General features: G+C 45.7%; 1 protein-coding gene across 2 annotated transcripts; it reads right to left on the bottom strand.

Annotated features, from left to right (window-relative positions):
- Positions 1-9,247: 9,247 nt before the first annotated feature.
- Positions 9,248-11,326, bottom strand: LOC119384098 (muscle LIM protein 1). Of its 2 annotated transcripts, none has more exons than XM_037652391.1 (4): positions 11,117-11,326; positions 10,201-10,315; positions 9,958-10,132; positions 9,248-9,893 (listed from the first exon to the last, which is right to left on the bottom strand). In XM_037652391.1, exons 2-4 carry the CDS (start codon positions 10,313-10,315, stop codon positions 9,863-9,865), a joined length of 321 nt encoding a protein of 106 aa, XP_037508319.1. In that variant the 5' UTR covers positions 11,117-11,326; the 3' UTR covers positions 9,248-9,862. The 2 variants fall into 2 exon arrangements, with proteins under 2 accessions (XP_037508319.1, XP_037508320.1); XM_037652392.2 differs by lacking the exon at positions 11,117-11,326 and adding an exon at positions 11,019-11,043.
- Positions 11,327-22,393: the final 11,067 nt, after the last annotated feature.

The following is a 22,393-nucleotide window of genomic DNA, read 5'->3' as shown; positions in this document are numbered from 1 at the left end:
GAAAAAAACGTCTGCATGATGGAACGCTGCATAATGCTCTTTTTAAATTAGCATGCCCCATTTACACGGCTTTCGAAAGAAACTAATATTTTATTGAACGTTCATTTGAGTGTTCTCGATCTTGTTATCACCATTTTTCAAAGTTTTCTACAGCACCGGGGCGGGAAAGTGGCCCGACATCACGCGCCTCCGTTGATTTCTACGGCGCGCCCGCGGGAGCGCCGGCGAAAAATGGTGCCGTGCGCAGCGCGCGCCGGCGGCGTGCGAGGAGAATCGAGGAGGAAACTCGCGCGCGGAGGAGAGTGTCGTTACTTTCCTAGATCAAGGGGCTTTAGACGGGCGCATTTAAAAGTCGTCGGCGAGCTCGCTCGCTTCTTCTTATATTTGCGCATGGGAGAAGCTTGCCCTTCCGCTGTCTGCTCGCGCAGTTTTCTCGTGGCGCGGGGTAGAGGAATGTTTCACGCTTTCACCGTGATGTCCGCGCTCATGTTACGGCGCGTACGAATGTCACTCGAGCTCAGGGACGCCGCTAAACGAACAAACAGAAGATGAGCGCGAACTATCAAGTGTCACAGCTCGACAGTTGAAGCACGCTAGTTTCCTTCGCTGCTTCGGCCGCCTTTGCAACAGAAGCGCTGTTCAAACTGAGAGTATCCATTGGCGAGCCTCACTTCGTATAGCATTAGTTCCTTGCTATCGCATTCATTGCTTCGCCCTTGCGGCGAAACTGTGACTTTTTCTACCACCACCACAGGGAGAGAGCAACTCGCGACGTACTAGCGGCAGATATGTCGTCTTCTCGTGGTGTGTGTAAGCAGCGATGAGTGAATTGTCGTCCAGCGACCCCGACAGTCAATTGTGCGATTAAGGCTGCGTGCAGTGTAACGAATAGACGAAGAGAGAAACAGAACCCGGCCGTCTGGCTGTGTCGAAGGATTAGAACCAACTGAGCGTGCCAGCGCCCGTGGCAGTTGCTCGTGAGCCTCGCCCCTTCGTCCTCTTTTATTTGTAACACACTCCCGCGGCCAACAAACTTATGCCGTGCTGCCTGCTTCGAGGAGGTAAACTTTCTGGACGGGACGTCTAATTATGGATCCCGACGCCAACCTCAGGCAGCACGCTCGTGCGATGTTGTCGCGACCCGGAAGCAGTTTGGTCGCTCGAGCCATTTTCCACATTATTGGTGGTTAGTCGTCGTGCACCAGGACGACGTCGCCGACCTGAAGCCGTGGTGGTGTCTTGGATGCCGCTTCGTGGGCCGATCGCAGAAGCAACAGGTACTCTTTGCGCCAGCGCTTCCACGTATGATCTGTCAGCGCTTGTCGATGTAAAACTCGACGTCGCAGATTGACGCCCGTTGACTGAGGGATTGCGGTGTCGAAATCTTGCGGCAAGCATGTTGCAGGTTTGCCGAGCAGGAAGTGCGAAGGTGTTAGTGGGCTTGGGTCGTCGGGATCAGCAGATAGATAAGTCAGCGGGCGGCTGTTGATGTTCGCTTCCACCTCGCAGAGAACCGTCGAAATGTCTTCGAAGGACAGATGGCTGCGACCCAGCGCTCGTTTCAACGTGTTCTTGGTGATGCATACGAGTCGCTCCCAGCATCCGCCCCACCAAGGGGCTCGCTCGACACTGAACTTCCGCTCGATGCGATGGTCACTGTAGAAGTCTTCCAGACTGTAAGTTGCGTGATTTCCGAGCTCTCTTGCGCAGTGATGAAATGCGAGTGCGTTGTCCGAGTATATGGTGGACGGTATTCCACGATGGGAGATAAAACGCCGAAATGCTGCGACAAAGCTGATGGCAGTCGTGTCCGTTGTGAGTTCTAGGTGTATAGCGCGATTTAAAGCGCATGAGAAGATGGCTATGTAGGCTTTAGAGCAAGTCTGCTTTGCTGCATGACAATAAAGTGGTCCGCAGAAGTCAACTCCGACGACCGCAAATGGGCTTGCTTCAGTAATTCGGTCTTTTTTTAATGCTCGTGGTAAGTTGCTCGTGAGCCTCGCCCCTTCGTTCTCTTTTATTTGTAACATGCAGGACGCAGGATTCGCAAACTCAGTGAAACTGTGTTGACTCGTCCACTGCGCTGGGGCTGGCTTGCAGATGCTCAGCGACGAAAACTTTAAAATTAAAGTAAAATATTTTATACGTGTTGTCGCACTCCTCTGTGTAGTGAGCGTAAACACTGCATACCAAGGAAACGTAAAATGACCCCTTTGCGACGCATCAAAATCGTGTGAGTACTTCCTTAGTGTTAAACACAATGAGAAAGCCACTCTATGTGAGTAGGTAGCCATCACTTATTCCAACACGCGTGAAATAATGTGCTATAGCGGTTTGTCAAAATACAGGAACGTTGGCAAACTACTCTACAAACCATTCTTTCACTGTTGAAGAAAACGGAAGTGCTGTCTTCAACAGTAAAATAAAAATTTATTTTGCAACAGTTTCGGGGAGGGGAGGGAGGGCTAGGATGGCCCCCTTCGTCAGAGCATGAGTTACACTGACTCCCTGATAAACTGAGGACATCCCCCCCCCCCGGAACTGTTCGAAAATAAACATTTTATTTCACTGTTGTGCCTCCATTGTGTGATAACCCATTGCGCGCGTGCGTGCGCGCGCGTTGTGTGTGTGTGTATGTGTGTTTGTTTGTTTGTTTTGTGTTTTATCCTTCTCTCTACGTATAGTGTTTAGTTCTTTTACAAGACTATGTATATATCGTGCGCTTATGTATGCATGTGCGTGTAGGATTTAGCTAACCTTAGCCAGAGCTTAAAAATATTGCGATGCACTGACGAGGCGACCAAATGCATGTTGCTGGCCACTGTATGTAATGTAGTAAGCCAGATTAGTTTTTGTGTTCTGCTCAACTGCCTACTTCGGCAAGATTAATTAAGCAACTTCAAAAGCAGCGAAAGCTGGGCAAGAAATTTCTATTTGAATGCAGTAGATCGGTTTGGAAAACGTTCGATTAGACAGTTTCTAACTTTCTATTTATTAAGTATTAGTGTTTTTCTGCTTGCTGCAGATGACCGCGCAATACGCAAATATACCCCGTGACGTGCCTTCCGTGACTGCTGTGCTTCCTGACGTACCGCGTGCAAATGACCATAGCGATTGGCCGGGTGTGCTCCCGCTTAAAAGGCGACAGGTGGCGGCTGTGCTATGCTGCACCTGTTACTAGCGGCAGCACAAGCGATAACCGTTGCGTCTGCTTATCGCTGTAACAAACTGCCGCGAGGGAAGCATATATTCTGTAAGTGGTACGTTAGGGAGCACTGCAATCGCTGGAGAAATCCAGTTATCCTAGGCGCGCAAGCAGGCATGTCACGCGATAATTGTTTGTGTTTATTTTTTTTTGTGGGCATCTTGATTGAGCACAATAAAACACCGATGCACAGAAAGTTAGAAACTGCCTAATCGGACGTTTTGTAAAGCAATGTACAAGTTTCCACCTGGGACTCGTTGCCCAGCTTCGTTGCTTTAGAAATGGGTTACCTTGCCTAAGTAAGCAGTTAAGGAGAACAGATGAGATAGTGTGACACACTCCACGCAATATTCAGCAACGTGCGTTTTGTCCCGTCGTCATAGAGGGGCGTCGATATATTTTTAACCTCTGGCTAAAGTTAGCTGGGGCACCTCGTATATGTGTATGCGTATGTATAAGCATGCGTACAGATGTATAACTGCGTCTTCTTGGTAGTACTTTCTGTTTTCAGTTTCTTAAAACATGAGAGCAGAGGGCGCTTGCCATTTGTTCCACAAAGTTCGTTGAAGCAAATCGTGTGTTGCCCCTTTGTGCGCCATAGCAAAATCCCAACCAAGGATTGCAGTATTTATAAAGAAATAAAATAGATAACGGCAACACTCCGTCGTCATTGTGAAAGCGTCTCCACGCGCTCGCTCGCACAGAGGAAATTCTTGAGGAAACCAGCAATGCTGTGGAAAAGCGTTGGTTTGCACGCGGGACATTCTTGAAGGCGTTAATGAGACATGCGGCATGGCCGCTAGAGCTTTGCTGCTCATCGTTCGATCAATGTGAAAAATTTATGTTTGTTATGTGTGTTTATCCGGGGTGCGCTGTGCTGGCATCGCTCGCACTTGTGGTCGTGGCGAGTGAGGGGGGCAGCTGGAAAGCAGGATCGTCAGTTCGTCCATAGCCCGTTGTGCTGGCTGAATAAATGGCATTCGCATTGCAAACTGTATTTAATCTAACGTGAAATTTGGACAACACTTGGGATGTCTACCAAATGTAGCGTGACGTGGGCTCTGGGAAACAGTGATCATATAACGGCTTTGAGGGCTTCTTGAGAGAGATTTAGCAAAGGCATGACATTATTCTCTTAGTATTCCCGCTAAGTACGGTAATGGTGGCCCAGCGAAGCGGGCTCGTAAAACGGACTTATAACGAGCGCTTGCGTACGTAACCACACCGCATTTCGCCAGGTATAATGCATAGAGGCCTGTTTAGTTATCCGAGGACACGGCCTCGTGAGAACAAGCGAGCAGTACGTTCACTGAGGCACATAATATGTAGCCCCAATCCCACCACATGTTAACATGTTCTGACGTACAACACCAGAAAAAGGTCGTTTTAGGAGCCCGATTAACGACGTAATTAACAGAAACTTGCAGCAATTGTTCCCGCATCGCAAAGTCTACTGGATTTTGTCAAACATTGTGGCACGTTGGGTTCTTTGACAAAACTGGTCCCAAAACTGGCAAAACTGACAAAACTGACAAAACTTGTCCCCGAGCACGCTTGGGGCGCTGGAGTGTTTTTGTCAGTAATTTTCCACATACGCACTTTCACCTTTCAACAGTCAGTACCGATATACAGTGAACACTAAAAGCGTAAAGCGCTAAGACGACGAACACATAAAAAAGGTAGTGAACGCCAGTCCGTTGTCCTACACCCTCTCTTTTCCGTGCTGGTCGTTTCTTATTTACTATTTTTGTTTACGCTCGTACCCACAGCACCATTCAGGCATTACAGTGTGTGTGTCTGTGTGTGTGTGTGGGGGGGGGGGGGGGGGGTATGCCGAGCAGTTTGAACACCCAATGGTAGTCCTCCACAATAAAGAATCAATTACAACAAGATCGATGAAAAATACGCCATACCTTACACAAAAATCGGTAGGCTAGGACAAAAAAAAAAAAACACAATTTTGAGCAACACTAGCATATCAGTGTAAGTCACGAACATAAAATAAACTTTCTTAGACGGAGAGAAAAAAAAGATAACACTGTACAAATATACAACAAAGAAGAACTATGTAATAAGAAATGAACTTAGTGTAAAAATCAACTACAGCCGAAGGCAGCACGAGATGTCAAACAGCAAAAGCTTCGTTATCTAATATGCTAACTGTGGCAGCAGGCAGTCGAATCCAATCTGAAACTGTTCTGGGAAAAAAAGTTCTTTTAAAAAGGTTAGTTCTGCAACTAGATTCCCCAACTTTGAGTTCATGGTCTGTTCGTCTGGATATATAATGCGGCTGAAAAATGTACTGATTGCGGTCTATTCCAATGTGGCCATAAAATATAAGCTTTATGGTTGTGTTAAAATTAAGCACTGGGAAGCACGTGAGAAACATATTTGCAGGTAAGTTATGTATCCAAGGGGACACAAAGTGACAAAATAATTATCTCTGTCAGCCGCCCAATTAACTAAGAATGAATAATTAACTTTTTATTGAGTGCAGCAAGTGGGCATGTTTGTATTGAAAAGTTGGAGGCAGGCGCGTTTCTACACAGTTCCACTTGAAAGAATTGTTCTAGCATGTCGGTGCGCCGAGATATCCCGCTGCAAAGATTAATTGCGGTTTGCATGATTACGCATGCAAGACACTGAGCACTGGCGCAAAGCTCCTCCCCGATGTGCCGCGGCAGTTGCGTGCGGTGTTTAATCTGACAACGGGTCGAAGGCATAGGCGACGATGATAACGGTTACCCTTTTGCTACCGGTTGGCGATAGCAAGCAATGACTGCTCGTCACATTAGGGAGGATCTTTGCGCCAGTGCTCACTATCTTGCATGCGTAATCATGCAAACCGCAATTAGACTTTGCAGCGGGATATCTCGGAGCGCAGACATGCTAGAACAATTCTTCCAAGTGGAACTGTGTAGAAACGCGCCTGCCTCCAACGTTTCAATACAAACATACCCGCTTGCTGCACTCATTAAAAAGTTCATTATTCAATCTTAGTAAATTGGGCGGCTGACAGCGATAACTGTTGTCTCACTTAGTGTCCCCCTGAATACATAACTTATCTGCAAATGTGGTTTTCACGTGCTTCCCAGTGCTTAATTTTGACGGAACCATAAAGCTTAACTTTGAACTCCCGGTATATTGTGGAAAAGCTTCAAGCGTAAAGTTTGCCTTTTTTTCTAAAGGCTCCCATTTTAATGTTTCTTTTATAGCAGTAATTCTAAGGTTTCTTTCATAGCTACCGATAACGTACCTTTCTGCTGTGTTCTGAACTCTCCCAAGTTTTTCGCGATCTACACTAATGTGCGTATTTGGCCCGGTTGGTACATATGCAACGATACGAGAAACAGCGCGAAACACAGGACAGTGAATGAGACGGACCAAGCGCTGACTTACATCCCTGTTGTAAGACAGCGCTTGGTCCGTCTGATTCACTGTCCCGTGTTTCGCGCTGTTTCGCGTATCGTTGTCGCGATCGGTACTCGCGCGAGGGTCCCATACAGTGCATCCGTACTCTAAAATTGGTCTCACGTAGCTCTCGTAGAGAAGATCGCGGCCCTCCTGAGGAAACAGCTTCGTGTTACGCCATAAGAATCCCAACACCTTGCATGAATTTCCTGTAATAAAATCTACGTGCCTGTGGCAACACGTGGATGGTGCGAGAAATATCCCGAAGTACTTATGTTCGGAAACAGTCTGCAACGGAGAACCAGACAGAGTATAAACCAGATAGAGTATAGTTGTTGACCAGTTCACGAGGACCTGATTTATACAAAGGCGCAACGCGTGCCACCTTCCAGTCGTGCGACGAGCTTCCCGTGCTCAATGATTTAGAGTGTAACACCTTGAGGGAGGGTGGGGTGAACGGTGCACACAATTTGAGAAAGCCGCCTGTCGACCCATCCTACCCTCCGGCTTTTCTGGGATCTAAGCGTTCGAGAAGAGACTGAATTCCCTTTTCATCGATAACTATGTCATCCATGTTTGCCACGCTTCCGTCAGGAGGCGAAGGCAGAACCCTGTTCGACGAACACGATGACAAGATGGAGGCAAAGAATATATTGAAGCAGCTGGCCTTGTCTAAGCTATTTTCTATTTCTTTTGCGTTATGCTGAAGTGAGGGAATACACACTCTGTCTTTTTCATTACATTTGACAAGATTCCACAATAACCTTTTCCGTTGTTTTGAATCGAGAAGGCAAATCGTCGAAAACTTCTTTTTTCGTCAGACAGATTTTTGTCTGCAGAAATTTTGTGATGGTTTCAAGTTGCTTGCAAGTCTCGGAGGTGCGGTTTCTTTTAAATTTTTATATGTCCTGTTACATTTACCAGTAACGCGTCGCAGCTCACCATTGAACCATGGCTTAGATTTAGCACGACGTGGGGTCTGCACCCCCGAGGGCACGTGCTTTTCTTGTAGGTCAAGCATTTTTGCTCTAAAAAGAAGCCATAGCTCTTGAATACTGCTTGCTCCGGAAAGTTGTTCGAATTCTGGAAAGAATTCCTGTAATGCAAGGCATATCTGATTTACGTTTCCCTGATTGTAATTATACATTTTTCTTGATGCCGATGTTTGCGCCTTTTCGTGGGTTAGCTTCATTTCACACAACGCAGCTTTATGGTCGCTAATACCAGGTACCACCAAAACCGTCTTTACCCAACCTGGCTGATTAGTTAAAAATAAGTCTAAGATATTATCTTGTCTCGTGCCCTGTGTTTCCATCTGAGTTAAGGAAAAATTGTTCACCATGTTCATCATTTCCTTCGCTACTGCAGATGTAGCCTTCGCATTAGAAGATAGCTCATTCCAAGAAAGCTCTGGGATATTAAAGTTTCCGCCTATCACTAGATAGGCGGAAACTAGGCGGAAGACACTAGAGACCGCATTCACGGTCTCTAGTGTCTTTGAAAAATTGATCATGGCAGTGGCAGAACTTGTAGGAGGCCTATAAAATGAGCACACTGATAATGTTTTCCGTTTGGTAATGTGATCTTGCACCACGCATGCTCGCAGGTGCCGCCACCAATTTCAAGTACGGAACAAGAAAGTGAAGTGTCTACAAGTATGAACACCCCGACGAGTTCTATCATTTCTAAAGCAGGTGTAAGAGCGTGGAAAAACCTCGATGCTGGTTTCGTCATCATCCAGCCATGATTCCGTCACAACGCTTGGTTTTATTATGCGTACTAGGTTATGGAAACCTTCCACTTTCTTTTTGATGCGACGGCAATTGACAACGAGAAAAGTTACATCTACTATGGATCTGCGCATGCGTCCTGTAGTTTGCACAACCTGTACGATACTTTCATTGTATACATATGTATTTGTCCATTTAAAAACTGCTTATCGTATTTCATATTTACGCGAGCACCGTCAGAAGCGTTCCTTTCGCCGAATTCCCAAAGAAACTTTCTATTCCTGCGCACTGCCACTCATAAATCTTCTGATATACTAATATTGGAGCCTTTTACCTTTTTAGCGTTGGCTAAAGACACCTGTTTGTCTTTATACGTTGAAAACACCGCAATAAGCGGCCGAGGTTTATTGTTTTGGTACCGCCCTAGCCTGTGTGCCCGCTCAATCTTCATTGACGATAGTCACAAACCGGATACGACTCCTTGTACTTTTTTTCTCAGAGGCAGTGGGCAGTTCGCGACTTTCACTATCAGCGACACCATAAAATGTCAAATATTTGCGCAATACTCTTTGAGTGTTCATGGATAGCCGACTAGTCCAACAGTCCGTTTCGCTAAAGGGCGTACCGTGGCGCTGCTTGCTTACAACTGTTTGTTTCAGTCTCAAAAAACGAAAGCTCAATCATTTTACCCACACATGCCGAAGTGTACCAGCGCTTATATTGTCGCACCTTCTGCGTGAGTGGCAACCTGCTAGGACAGCAATGGGTTCAGCATTCTCATGGTGGCATCCGCTGACAGCGAGAGTGCGCACGATATCAATGCTTGTTACAATTTCTGCGTGCGCACAGCACACTGTGAACAAGCATTTGGCATCCAGAAGGAAGAACCGAGAGAAGCAGATTTGATACGTCGTACAAATCTTTATTTCAAGTGAAATTGCAACTCTGATATAGCAACATTTGATACGATGACAGGACCAAACGTAACAACGCGTCTCACTCCTGAAGGCGCCATTTTTGTTAGCACTTTTGTAGGGAAATCCTGCACGTCGCCTTCCGTTCCTAACTGGACAGCGTAAACAAAGCTGCTTTGAGACTAGATCCTCGCTTTACGAGAAGCACGAAACTTAAAGTGACATGTACAAAAAAGCACCGCTTGTTTCCATTATGGAATGAGCACAGTGAAGCGAAATCAGTTTATATTTTTATCCGACGAATGCAGTAGGGTGCACAAGACTCTCACTTTTAATGTCCAATCGTGCAGACCACTCATCTAACAAACTGCTTGATGCATGATTGTTGCGCGAACCACTCTGTTTCTAAGTTTAGTTGTAGAACAAACTCTCTTCCTTTTTCTTCTGCCGCTTTAGTTGCTGCTAAATGCTTTGGAGTTTACGAAGTGCTGTCGGTTCACATTGTGCACTGCGACGAGAGTTGTTAGATGTGTGACGATGGAGTAAAAGAAAAAAAAACTACACAAGTGCATCACTGGGTTCCGTCGCTCGGTCGTATACAATTAGCCATAGGTGGGGTCATGTGGCTTGTTGCTGCAAACAGACAAAAGCAAGTTTAGTGGTTGGCGCGGGCAGCAATGCAGTCGAGTAGCAATACCTCATGGCGCACTCGGTGTTTCCCAGGTGCTCGCCCTTGTCCATCGAGAGGCAGCCGGCACCACCGCCGAAGCCGTAGCCCTTGGGTCCGAACTTGCGGCCGTAGCACTGCTTGCAGAACAGCTCTCCTCCGTGCTCGCTAGCGTTGGTGCTGTCCAACCGCTTGTGGCAAAGACCTGCGGCGCACACGATGTTGTCACTCACTGCTGTTTCTTGCGAACAAGTAGATTGAAAAGTTGCTCACCACAAACGAAGCAGGTCTTGTGCCACTTGTTGCCAGCAGCCAGCATCTCTTCGGCGGCATAGACGGACTTGCCGCACTTGGGGCACTTGGCATGCTCAACGGGCTTGAAAGGCATCTGCGCCAACAATTTTGAAAAATGCGAGCCTAGTTATACCACGGCGTTGGGACCTGATACACTGATGAAAGTGAACGGAGGCTTTCAACGCACGCGTTTGTTGCTAGCAGTAGAAAGAGCCTGATCTCTAATGAAAGCGAAATCTCAAACATTTCCCAGCACCTAGCTCCTAATCAATAAATGCTGAATCAGTTGTTGGTGTGTTGCACACGTTGTTTGAACATGCTTGGAAAGCCTTCAGCAAAAAATACCTCACCGCCACACTGCGCTATTTCTGTCGCGTTTCCAGTTGCCCTGGATGGGGGCCAGCTTCGAGACGCGGTGACTCAGTGCCCACACTATTTCTGACTTCTCGCACAAGGCCGGGCAGTGTGTGCTATATCGTTTTACACATTTGCGCCGACCGCGCACCTAATACATTTCTGTAAGAGATAATCTGCACTAATTCGCACAATGGGCCGTGAAACTAATTCCCACAATGGATAATGAATCCAGGACAATGATATTACTCATGTATGGACTACGTATAAGCTTCGCTTCATACTGTCTGATACAAGTGAAGTTAAAGCAACCTTTCGCGGAAACCGCTAGAGTGCCTCAGCGAAGTAAACGCATCATAAACCTTAATGCTCGTGCGGCACCTTCGTTCGTGGTTACTCTTCACCTGACGTCACATAGCTTCGTGGCCGCATTTTATGCTTACCGTGACCGCCGACGAAACGATACGTGTTTCCCGCTAATCCAATCTTGCGTGGCGCTCAAATCCAGCACAGCACAGAGGGTAATCCGTCGGTGGCTTACCTCGGAGATTTAGAGCGTGCGGCTTGGGCGGTCTAGGAGGAGTTGGCGCACTTAGGCAGTTCGCAGCAGAACCCGGTGAGCGTGTGCTGCGGCGGCTGGCGGGCCTTCCATTTTTCTAACACTTTGCACACGGCACTCCGCCGCACGGCCAGCGACATATAGGGGCCCAGCGGGCCTCCTCCCGCCGCCTCTGACATCACTCGCGGAGGAGGCGAGCTCAAGTTTCCCTCCCTCGTCTGACTCAGGGTTTGCGCACGGCGCGGCCGTGGCGCCCTTTCTTTCGGTTCAACGATCGCTCCTCCGAAACAAAATGTCTCTCGATATGGGCGAATCTAGGTGACCTTGCCGCTCACCCGCACTTGAAATGGTCTCGCGACGATCGCACTGCACGCGTGGTGTTCCGACAACAAAAATCGTCTGCTTAATTACACAACAAGGTAAACACATTCCTTTGGCACACAGTGACTTCTTGCGTCACGCACGCTATTCTCGACAGTTGTGATGCAATATTGTGTCGCTGATTTCAGCTGCTGAGTGTATCGAGTGAAATGTGGATCTCAGCTGCAGGTGAAGGGCTAAGTGTTGAATGCATTGCGAAAACTTGAAACACAAGTTGTCAGATCAAGGTTTTCGTTATTTATCTGGCGAATTCAATGAAACGTCCAGGATAGCTCTTGAGACGACGGCAGCAGTGAAGGGCTTCACGGAAAAGCTGAAGAGCGACCTTCATTTTCGTGAAATGACCGGTGCTTATGTGCACTTCAGGTAGGGCTATCTCGTGATATTTTTCTGAATCACAGTCCAGCACTGCTTACGTAAGGCGGTCGATTCAAACAGTGGATTGAGAGGGGAGCTGCTGCGCTCAAATTGCGGAGGGTAGACTAGGGATGACAGAAAAAAAAGAATTTGCAGAAAGAGGCTAGGGTAACCCACGCCTACCAGAGCCGTCGACTGGAGCTGAAGACCTCAGAAAGGTGTCTTGCTCGACGAGTTGGTACGTAGTGTGCTCCTTTTCTGTGTCCGTGTTTTTTGCGCTGTGTTAAATGAAGCTAAAGACCCGACTTAGATTAATTAAAGACACAACAAAGAGATGACTTAGAAGTAACTGGGCAAAGCGAAAGAAAAGACGAAGTGACCGGATGAAAGGGGCAATTCTTGCGTATTATTTCAATGTTGGCATTTGTGCAGCTCACTTTTGATGTTTTTACGCGCTGAGTGCAAAGTGCCGCAAGTTTCCTCCATACAAAAACCATTCCATCTCTGACCGAACCGGCTGCTATGCATGCCGTCTTCTGCATATCGTGTATGGCCTCGTCGAAACACTTGCATACGGAAGGCACATTCAGTGTCCCTCATGACTGTGCTTTAGCTCGGGAATGGATGACTTAACTGCAAGCTGTACATGCAGAGTACAAGTCCTTTGCCGCCTTCACTATGTCGTTGAAATTGCGAATTACTTTAGAGCGATTTTGGTCGTTCCTAAACAGTTTCGCTTTAGCTGTTTCCATGCTGACGCCCTTTTTTACTGATCAATTCCTTTTTGTCGATCAAGGAATTCTATTTCACACCTTGGCTCAGCCACTGTCATGAATTGCAGTTTCTTTATTAAGCAAATTGCATAAATCAAGTTCCCTGACTTTTGCAGGTTTTCACCTACCATTTTAGCTAAAATTGCCCGACTGATGCAGCGCATGCCATTTTGTAGAAACTGGCCTTGAATCAGATTTTAAAAAAAAGAGCAGAAAACACAGCAAATATTTATTGCAATTGCCCGTACTCTTCAAATGTACTGGTATTATGCTTTGAGAGTGTTTATTTGTGCCTGAAAGGTAGAAGCTTTACATTGTGCTTCAATGAACGCCCTTTTACTTTTGTTTTTTCTTGCAGTTCGTTAATCATCTTTGCTGTTCACCTCTTTTTCTCCAATTTCGTTATTTCCTGTCGCTCTCTGTTTTCTTTGCTTCCAGCTGCTCTATGTAGATGCTGCAGACAGTGCGGAGTCGGACTTTCTTCACCATCCTGTTTGTAACCCGTAATTTCGAAACGCCACATGCCGCAATACAGCATCGTGCACCACTCTGTCTGCTATTAGCGATTTTTTCTGCATATTCTGAAAAAGACACTCGTTGTTGACAGAAGAGCCTCTCTGTTTGCTGCAGTATTGCCCTGAGTTAAGTAGGAGACAAATCTCACAGAGAATTGCATATGTTTGTGATCCTGAGTGCATCCTGTCCGCAGCGTATCAAACCTCCGTTGTGCCCGTGCAGTGCTTTCTGAGCACACCTTCACCTTAATGAGCTGACTCTATTTGCAAGCCACTGGTGCTCAGTAGTACCAGCGTAAGTTGCCGGGGACAAAGACAACACGCATACAGAGTACAAAACAGCTTGCACCCACAGTGAATCCGTACTCAAGTGGCAATCTCTCCAGCACTTGCTGTGCACAAGCTTTGGCAACAGCTATGTAGCCTTTCTTGAAATTTACAACTGCAAGCTGCGACAACTTCTTGTTCATTTTTCGCTGAAAGCCCAAGGCCGGATGAAGATACATTTATTATATTTTCTGGTATGTCCAAGTCTATCGTCATCAGCTTAGAGTGTATGTCGGCCCAATCAAGAACTTCCTTTTTTACTCTTGACAGCAGCTTAATGCAATGCCAGCTAGTGCTGATGATGCAGGAATGCTACCATTGTTTATCTCTCTTAAATTCATGCCGAAATGGCTCCAATTCTCCAGCAACAGGAAGAGTGAAGGTCAGCTTTGTTAACGTAGTGTTGGATGATTTTCTCCATGGAAAGCAGGGCGCACGCACGCGGGATCGCGAAAAAAGCACAAAAAAAAAGATAGGAAGCCGCCTTTCTCGACATCTGAATGCCACAGTGTGATATTTGCCTTTACGATGTATCAAAGCGATTTAGCCGAAAATACAATGTTCCCTAAAAAGTGATTTTGGCAGCGCGGACGATTAGAGATGTGCTCAATATCGCACAAAAACCGAAGCTCATGGAGGCGTCTCTCATTTTTCCATCCCGCCGCCAAGCATGTTTCTTGTTACGGTTCGAAAGCTCACACTTTCACCTTTCCTTTCTCACCCTCATCGCATACAACGGCTGCGCATACGCAAACGGGACAAGAAAAACAAATGAATGGTAAAGGCAAACTCATCATTCTCAGCCTGTTTTAGTCAAATGCAGCACGAGGACCTCTCCCATTCATCTCCATTTTATTCTATCCCGTGTAAGCCGATTACATTTTATCCCTGCGAACTTCGTCACTCCATCTAACTCTCGGTCTTCCTCTACTGCGTTTCCCATCCCTTGGTAAACGTTCCGTTGCTCTTACTGTCCACTAGTTGCCTGCTCTGCGCATTGCGTGGCCAGCCCAGGCCCATTTCTTTCGCTCGATGTCAGCTAGGGCTGCTGCCCCTGCTTGTTCCCTGGCCAATTCTGCCGTCCTCCGATCTCTTAATGTCATTTTTGCGTGTTCCTCAACTTTTTCTCCAGTCATTTTGTTATCCCCCATGTTTCAGCCCCGTATATTAGAACTGGCAGTATACAGTGGTTGTATACTTCTCTCTTTATTGACAGTAGCAGATTTCTTGACATTGTTAGGGAGTGCCTACCGAACGCGTTCTAGCCTGTTCTTATTATCAGGTGAATTTCTTTTTCGTAATTAGGCTGTCCTGCTAGTAGTTGTCATAGGTATACATATTCTTGTATACACTGCAGTGTATTCCAATCTTAAGCTCTCTCTGTTTCGCCAGGCTGTTCAGCATTATCTTTGTCTTCATCATATTGATTTTAGGCTATACTTTAGTACTGTCTCGGCTTAATTCCTCAATTGTTTTTTTTTTTGCGATTCGTTACTATCATAATATTTAAGAGCAGCGCAACTATCGCTACTGAACAGGGGCGTAGCCAGGGGGGGGGCTTATGGGGCTTCAGCCCCCCCCGAAATTTTTCGTGCTCTCATACACCACCAACCAGCGGCGTCACCCGGGTGGTGGGATTTATTGGGCTTCAGCCTGATTATCATTTATTTAATTATTTATCTTTTTATGACCCTCAAAATGTTAGCAGAAGCAAGTTTGATATCGGGCTCTACACAAATGGCTCAAAAGTGGATGATGACACAAAACATCAACTGCTAGCTTCTCCTTAGATTCCTCCGCCATGCTATATGTTTAAGTCTATGAACGATTTTAAGCAGAAACGAATGTTTACGTGGCTTGGCTGGACAGGTACCGATGGCTTAGCTTCTCAGCGCTTCAAGAGGGTGCGTTTTGCCGAGTGTGTTTCCTTTTTAGCAGAAGTGAGATTGGCAAGGCTATATGTTTAAGTCTATGAACGATTTTAAGCAGAAACGAATGTTTACGTGGCTTGGCTGGACAGGTACCGATGGCTTAGCTTCTCAGCGCTTCAAGAGGGTGCGTTTTGCCGAGTGTGTTTCCTTTTTAGCAGAAGTGAGATTGGCAAGGGCCAACATGCGCGCACTAAGGCCCTCGTATCCAATCCATTTCAAAAGTGGAAGCACGCCCTCGAAGTCTTCGGTGCACATGAAGTCACTAAATATCACACTGACGCTCATCTGGTAGCCGATAGTTTTCTTCAAACCTTCTCAGGATGTGTGCCCAGTGTTGTTGATCAGCTGGACCATGGCAGGCAAATTCAAATAAGAGAGATCCGAAGGAAGTTACAGCCTATTGTTGAGACAGTTCTCTTTTGCGGGTGGCAAGGTGTGGCTCTCCGTGGACATAGAGACAGTGGTCCCATGGATTCAAGCATAGCCTCCTCTACAAATACAGGCAACTTCAAAGAGCTGCTTCGCATGCGCGCGGATTGTGGCGACACAGATAAAAAAAAAGCATTTGGAAAGTTGCCCAAATAAGGCCTCATATTTTAGTTTATATGTACAAAACCACATTATAGAAATCTCTGCTGCAATCATCAAGGAAAGCCTAGTCGCAAAAGTAAACGCTGCAGGCTGCTTCTCCGTACTTGCTGATGAAACGACGGATGTTGCGGGTATCGAGCAGCTTACTGTTTGTGCAAGGTACCTTAATAAGGATGCGAACGGAATCGAAGAAGTGTTCTTAGGCTTTGTGCCAATTCACGACCAAATGGCCGGGCCCTGGCCGACACCATCATAAGGCTCCTTATAGAAATGGGAATTAACATGCAGCATCTCCGTGGTCAAGGCTACGGTGGTGCAAGTTCGATGGCCGACAAAACGAATGGTGTTCAAGCTGCTGTCCGTGAGAAATATCCAGCCGCACTCTATGTATTCACTGCGCGTGTCACTCCCTTTATCTAGTTGTGTGTGCAGCATGCTCCATCACAGACATTCGAAACTGTTTTGGGACTCTGAAGGCGACGTCAGCCTTTTTCCGTAAATCTTCTAGCCGCTCACACGTTTTGCGAAAAGTGATAAGTTTGAGCTGTCCTGAGCCTACAAGGCAGCGCCTTTTGGGACTATGCGAAACGCGCTGGGCCGAGAAGCACGATGCAGTGCTTTCATTTGTGAGCCTCTTTCAGCCGTTGATCGCAGCACTAGAGGAGACTAAGTTTAACGGAAATGGCGAAAGTCCAGTGCAGGCAAACAGTCTAATGTTGGCACTCTTTTCACCAGCGTTCCTTGTAAGCCTGCATGTGACGGAACACGTCTTAGCACTGACTTTGCCTGTCAGATAAGCTGCAGACGAGGAGTATCGACATGAGCGCTGCCATTGACGACATAGAAGTGATACAGCAGACAATTGAAAGTGACCGCAAGAACACGAATGTTTCTTTCTCAAAAATATTTGCACAAATGCAGGCATTGGCAGAAAAACTGAATGTGGAGATCACCAGCCGTCGAGCCGGTGTCCGGAAGCAAAACCTTGGGAGCAATGCATTCGAAAGTGCGGAAGAATATTTTCGCAGAACCCTGTTCATTCCGTTCATGAACCACGTACTAGCCCAGTTAAACCAACGGTTCGAACAGCACAGGACACTTCTAAAGGACTTTTCATTAATTGTATCATCCGCAATACCACCAATGCAAGATGATCGGGAGAAAGGAGCAGAAAATCTCCTGACCGTTTTTGCGCATGACGTCGAAACGAGGGCTGGTTTTGGAGAACTGCGACTATGGTGGACAAAGTGGGCGAACAAAGCAGCAAACCAGAGCCCCGGTACAGGAACCGATGCCCTCTCTCATTGCGACAGCAGGTTCTGTGCGAATGTGTACAAGCTACTCCGGATTCTAGTCACCCTTCCAGTGACCACTGCCAGCGCAGAGGGAACGTTTTCAAGCATGAGGTTACTTAAGAACTACTTACGCTCCACGATGTCTGAGGAACGCATGGTTGGCCAGGCACTTCTGTACGCCCACAGAAATGTCGACATCAGCGTGTCGGAAGTCATTGACCGCTTCGCTAAGCTTCCTCGCCGGGTCAACGTTGTCCTTTGATACCGAGCAGGACAAAAATCAGCGCAAACGAAAGGAAAAGACACTACTGTTGCAGAGTTCAGGTCAATCAGCCCGTAATTCTGACGCAATATTATTGTTCACCACCTTTTAAAGCCGTGAGGATTTTGTACCTTTCAGCAGTTAACACTGTGACCTAATATAAACATAAGAATACGGGCATCAGGTGGACATTACCAGCCAATCGACAGCTTCACCTTGTTCACTGAGAGGTCGGCATACGCGGCGTTACCAAACAAATTCAACTATTGAGAAGCCGTACTAACAGCATTGTTTGTTACTTTCATTTGTCGTTTTTGTTCTTCATTGCTTTTTGAACTAGAAGCGGCAACCTTCCTTTAAATTGAGTGCACAATAGTGGTTCGCACTTTTAAAACAGTTTTGAAGTAGTTTCTTTCGTTATTTCTGCGCTCTTCCTTTATAGTTCTGTTTACATGGTGCGTCCGAGACAGCAGCTTGGCCCAATGACATATCAGTTGGCCATTATGTATAGTGATCATTGCTTAGTTCCGTTTATTGATTGTATATTTAAATGTACATTTGTGAAGTTTTGCGTAAGCATACTGCGCACTGTTTCCGGTGACTTATATTTTGCCCGTATTCGAGGTGTACTTTCCCATTCTTGCTTTTCCCTGGCCGCATCATTTGTGCAAAAAGATTAACATTTTGCGTAAACAATCTGCATTAAAATCCTGGTTATTTCGTGGACTTCATTTTTTTGTTATCGGGCACCTCTTCAGTTCAAAGCTGATGCAGTTCCGAAGTTTACGTGATATTTGCCGTACCTGTTACACACACACACAAACACAAATATTGAAAAGATTGAAGACAGTTATTCCTGGAAAGATTTTGCGGGCATGCCAACATAATATTTTTACGAAAAAACACATTTCTTACTCGTTCTTAACAGAGGGCAGCATTCAAGAAGTGATTTGCAGCATCTAATACAAATTGTCACTGGTAATACATATTAATGGTAATACCAGTGACAATGTATGTACATGGTAATACATGTACATACCCACGCCGCTTTTGGAAAATTATGAAACCGGACGACAAAACCACAGTCTCTCTTTGTGACACTTCTGGATCCCCCGTTGCCGACTGCGACGTTCCATCCGTCAACTCTGCATTTTGTTCAGTCTTTACTAACGAACCTAACAACGAACTTCCTGATTTTCCGCATTTTGCTTTTCCGCCAATGCCAAAGATTACATTCAATTCAGAGGGAATTGTAAAAGTTATTAACCAATTAAAGAACTCTTCGTCATGCGGTATAGATGGCATAAACGCCAAAATTCTGAAAAATACTAAACATGTATGTAGTTCCATATTGTCAATCATTTTTCAGCAGTCACCCGACACAGGTGAAGTCCCATTAGACTGGAGAGTTGGGAAGGTCTTTCCGTTCTTCAAGAAAGGTGACCGCTCATTTGCACGTTACTACCGACCAATCTCGCTCACTAGTGTTTGTTCAAAGATCATGGAACACGTCATCTTTTCTCATGTTGCTACATTTTTATCATCCGTAAACTTCTTTCACCCAAACCAACATGGCTTTCGTAAAGATCACTCATGCGAGACCCAACTAACATTATTCCTGCACGACATTCACCTTCATATGGACCGTAACATCCCAATTGACACACTGTTCTTAGATTTGAAAAAAGCCTTCGATATGGTACCTCACTCCCGTCTCCTTCAAAAAACCTCGCGTCTAAACCTTCATCGGCATGTTTTTAACTGGATTAAAGCATTCCTAACAAACCGTAAACAATTCGTGCATGTTAATGATCACTCCTCCGACCTCTCGCATGTCTTGTCCAGCGTGCCCCAGGGTATCGTCCTAGGGCCTCTTTTATTCCTAATATACATTAACGATATTCCGCTTTCCGTTGAATCTAACATCCGTCTTTTTGCTGATGATTGTGTCCTCTACCGCCCTATAAATAACCCCACTGATGTCTCCTCTATATACAGCATGACCTCTCACGCATTCAGCAGTGGTGTACCACCTGGTTGATGTCCCTTAATGCGAAAAAAACATTACTAATTTCTTTCCATCGTCGCCGAAACCACACGCCGGCTACTTACACAATCAGCAACTGTCATATAGCTGCTACTGACTCGATTAAATACCTGCGTGTCCATCTTTCGAGTAACCTATCTTGGGGCGACCATATAAATCACATAATTCACTCCGATAACCGCGCTCTCGGGTACACACGCCGTAACATTTCCATGACACCACCTTCCGTTAAACTACTCGCTTATAACACCATTGTCAGACCAGAACTTGAGTATGCCGCTGCTGTCTTTGACCCCCACCAAACTAATCATATCGAAATACTTGAGTCAGTACAGAACCGAGCAACCAGATTCATTGTTTCAGATTATTCCCGCTACTCGAGCGTCTCCGCCCTCAAATCCCAGTTAAATCTTTCTACCCTCGCTCTTCGTCGTCGTATTGCACGTCTCTGCCTTTTTCACAGATTCTTTTATTCAACCCCGCGTGACAACCACCTCATCCAGCCGGTCCATCGAGGTCATCGCACAAGTCATCCAAATGCTGTGATTCCGCCATGTGCCCACACCACCTCATTTCAGCAGCCCTTTTTGCGCACCACCCGAGACTGGAATGACCTTCCGAACGAAGCAGCAGTCATCCGCGATTTTGCGCGCTTCAAAAATGCCATCCAGGAAGCAGACTCAACCACATCCTAACATACACCTTCATCGATACCGCCATTTTATGACGCGCACCCCTCATGTAAAGTCCCATATGGGACCTTTGAGGATATAATAAATAAATAAATAAATAAATAAATAATAATAAATAATAATAAATAAATAAATGTTATTCATATACTTAGTCGTTCTAAAAATTCAATGAGGAGGTCGCGCTGCAACGTGAGCCCCCCCCGAACAAAATTCCTGGCTACGCCACTGCTACTGAAGAACACTGCGTCATCTGCAAATCGTAGGTTGTTGAGCCATTCTCCGTTAACCTTGATTCCTGTTTCTTCCCAGTCTAGCTGTTTAAACAGTTCCTTCAAGTACGCAGTGAACAACATTGGGGATATCGTATCTCCTTGTCTGACGCCTATTTTTATCGCCATTTTATTGCTTCTTTTGTGCAGAAGTACGGTAGCTCTGGAGTCTTTGTCAGCTGAGGTGTTAACATAGGATTTAGGTTGACACCCCAGCGGGTTTTGTTGTATTCAGCAGCCTGACTGTTTAAGTGGCCAGCCAGACGGGGACGGTTAAAAACACGCGAGACATGGGCACTCGGGTTACATGCTCACGTGTTTTCCACTGTCAGCAAAGGGTGTTCGGGCGGTTGGATTGTTGAGGAAGATCAGCAATAACCGATTAGGTATACGGAGAAAAACGCTTTTATCAATATACTGCATGTATGTTCACCCTGTTCTTGAATTCGGGTGCATATTATATGCTGGGGCTCCTGCTTATAAGATTCATCCTCTTTAGTCCTCGAGAGACAAGCCTTGAGATTATGTTTAGGTCTTCCTAAATTTGTAACAATCAAGGTCTTGTATCTGGAAGCTAGGCTCCCCTCACTTGCTACCCGTTTTAAGTTGTTAGCAGCTCAGACATTTCTAACGCTGTATGAATCCCCCGTAAGACGTTCCGAAACAGTTTTTATTGCCAGTCCCGATTTGTTTTTTGGAGTATATTGGCCGAGATTTCATACGCCCGCCAAATTCTGATTATACAGAGCTTTCTTGACATTTTAAACGTTCAAATTAAGGACATGCCTTTAGTCAGTAATAGCAACAACTCTATTAAAATACAGTTTGACGTCATTTTTCAAAAAAATGCAAAAATAATTTCGTACCGCTTGTTAAACGCTATATTAAGTGATTACCTGGTACATATGCCAATAAAAACAGTCATAGCGACTGATGCTTCGCAGAGTGAAGAAAAATGTGGAATTGAAATTTTTTCTCCCACTCTAGATTGGTAATTTTCTCTTCGCCTTCCAGATTTTGTGCCCGTCTTTGTAGCAGAATTTTAGCGATCATTCTAGCTCTCCGTAAATTAACAGCATCAATCATTTCTGCAGTAATTATGACGGATTCTCGATCTGTCTGTTCCTCCCTCACTGCAAATGAGGAATCGCACGTTCTGAGTACTTTCAAATCATTAGTCCCACCGCATATAAATTTGATCACGTTGGTTTGGGTTCCAGGACATAAAGGGCTGCTTATGAATGAAATGGCAGATGCGCTAGCAAAGACATCTTTGAGTGGCCCGGTTATTCAAGTATTACTGGCATCCACATTCATTATAGGTGCGCGATTAAGGAGCGGGCTGTTAGATGATTTTTCTGCACCGTCAATAACGAACACATTAGAATTTCAGCATATGAATCATTATTGGAACAGTAACAAATGTCAAACACGAGCAACTGAAGTCGCAATCACTAGACTACGTTGTCAGACTCCATACCTAAATTTTTATTTACACAGAGCTGGTCTGGCAGCTTCCCCTAATTGTTCTTTTTGCGGAGTACATGAGACAACAGAACATTATCTGATTCACCGTAATAGATACTCTACCTTGCGCAAATTGACTTTACGTACCGTCTTCCGACTCCTTAGATTAGATTTAAGTGCACCAAATGCACTTTCATTCGGGGCTTTGTCTCTTGGATATAGTGACGGGAAGATTGCCGATGCCCTGCAGGAGTTTCTTAAAGGGTCACAGAGATTTAGGCTGTAAAATTAATCTTTACTCTTGTTTTTCTACTTTTCCAAAATTCTTTATTATTTTTATTCAATTTCGCCG

The sequence above is a fragment of the Rhipicephalus sanguineus genome, chromosome 2 (genome assembly GCF_013339695.2).
Source record: "Rhipicephalus sanguineus isolate Rsan-2018 chromosome 2, BIME_Rsan_1.4, whole genome shotgun sequence".
NCBI classification, from domain to species: domain Eukaryota; kingdom Metazoa; phylum Arthropoda; class Arachnida; order Ixodida; family Ixodidae; genus Rhipicephalus; species Rhipicephalus sanguineus.
This window is presented reverse-complemented; position numbering and strand designations above follow the sequence as displayed.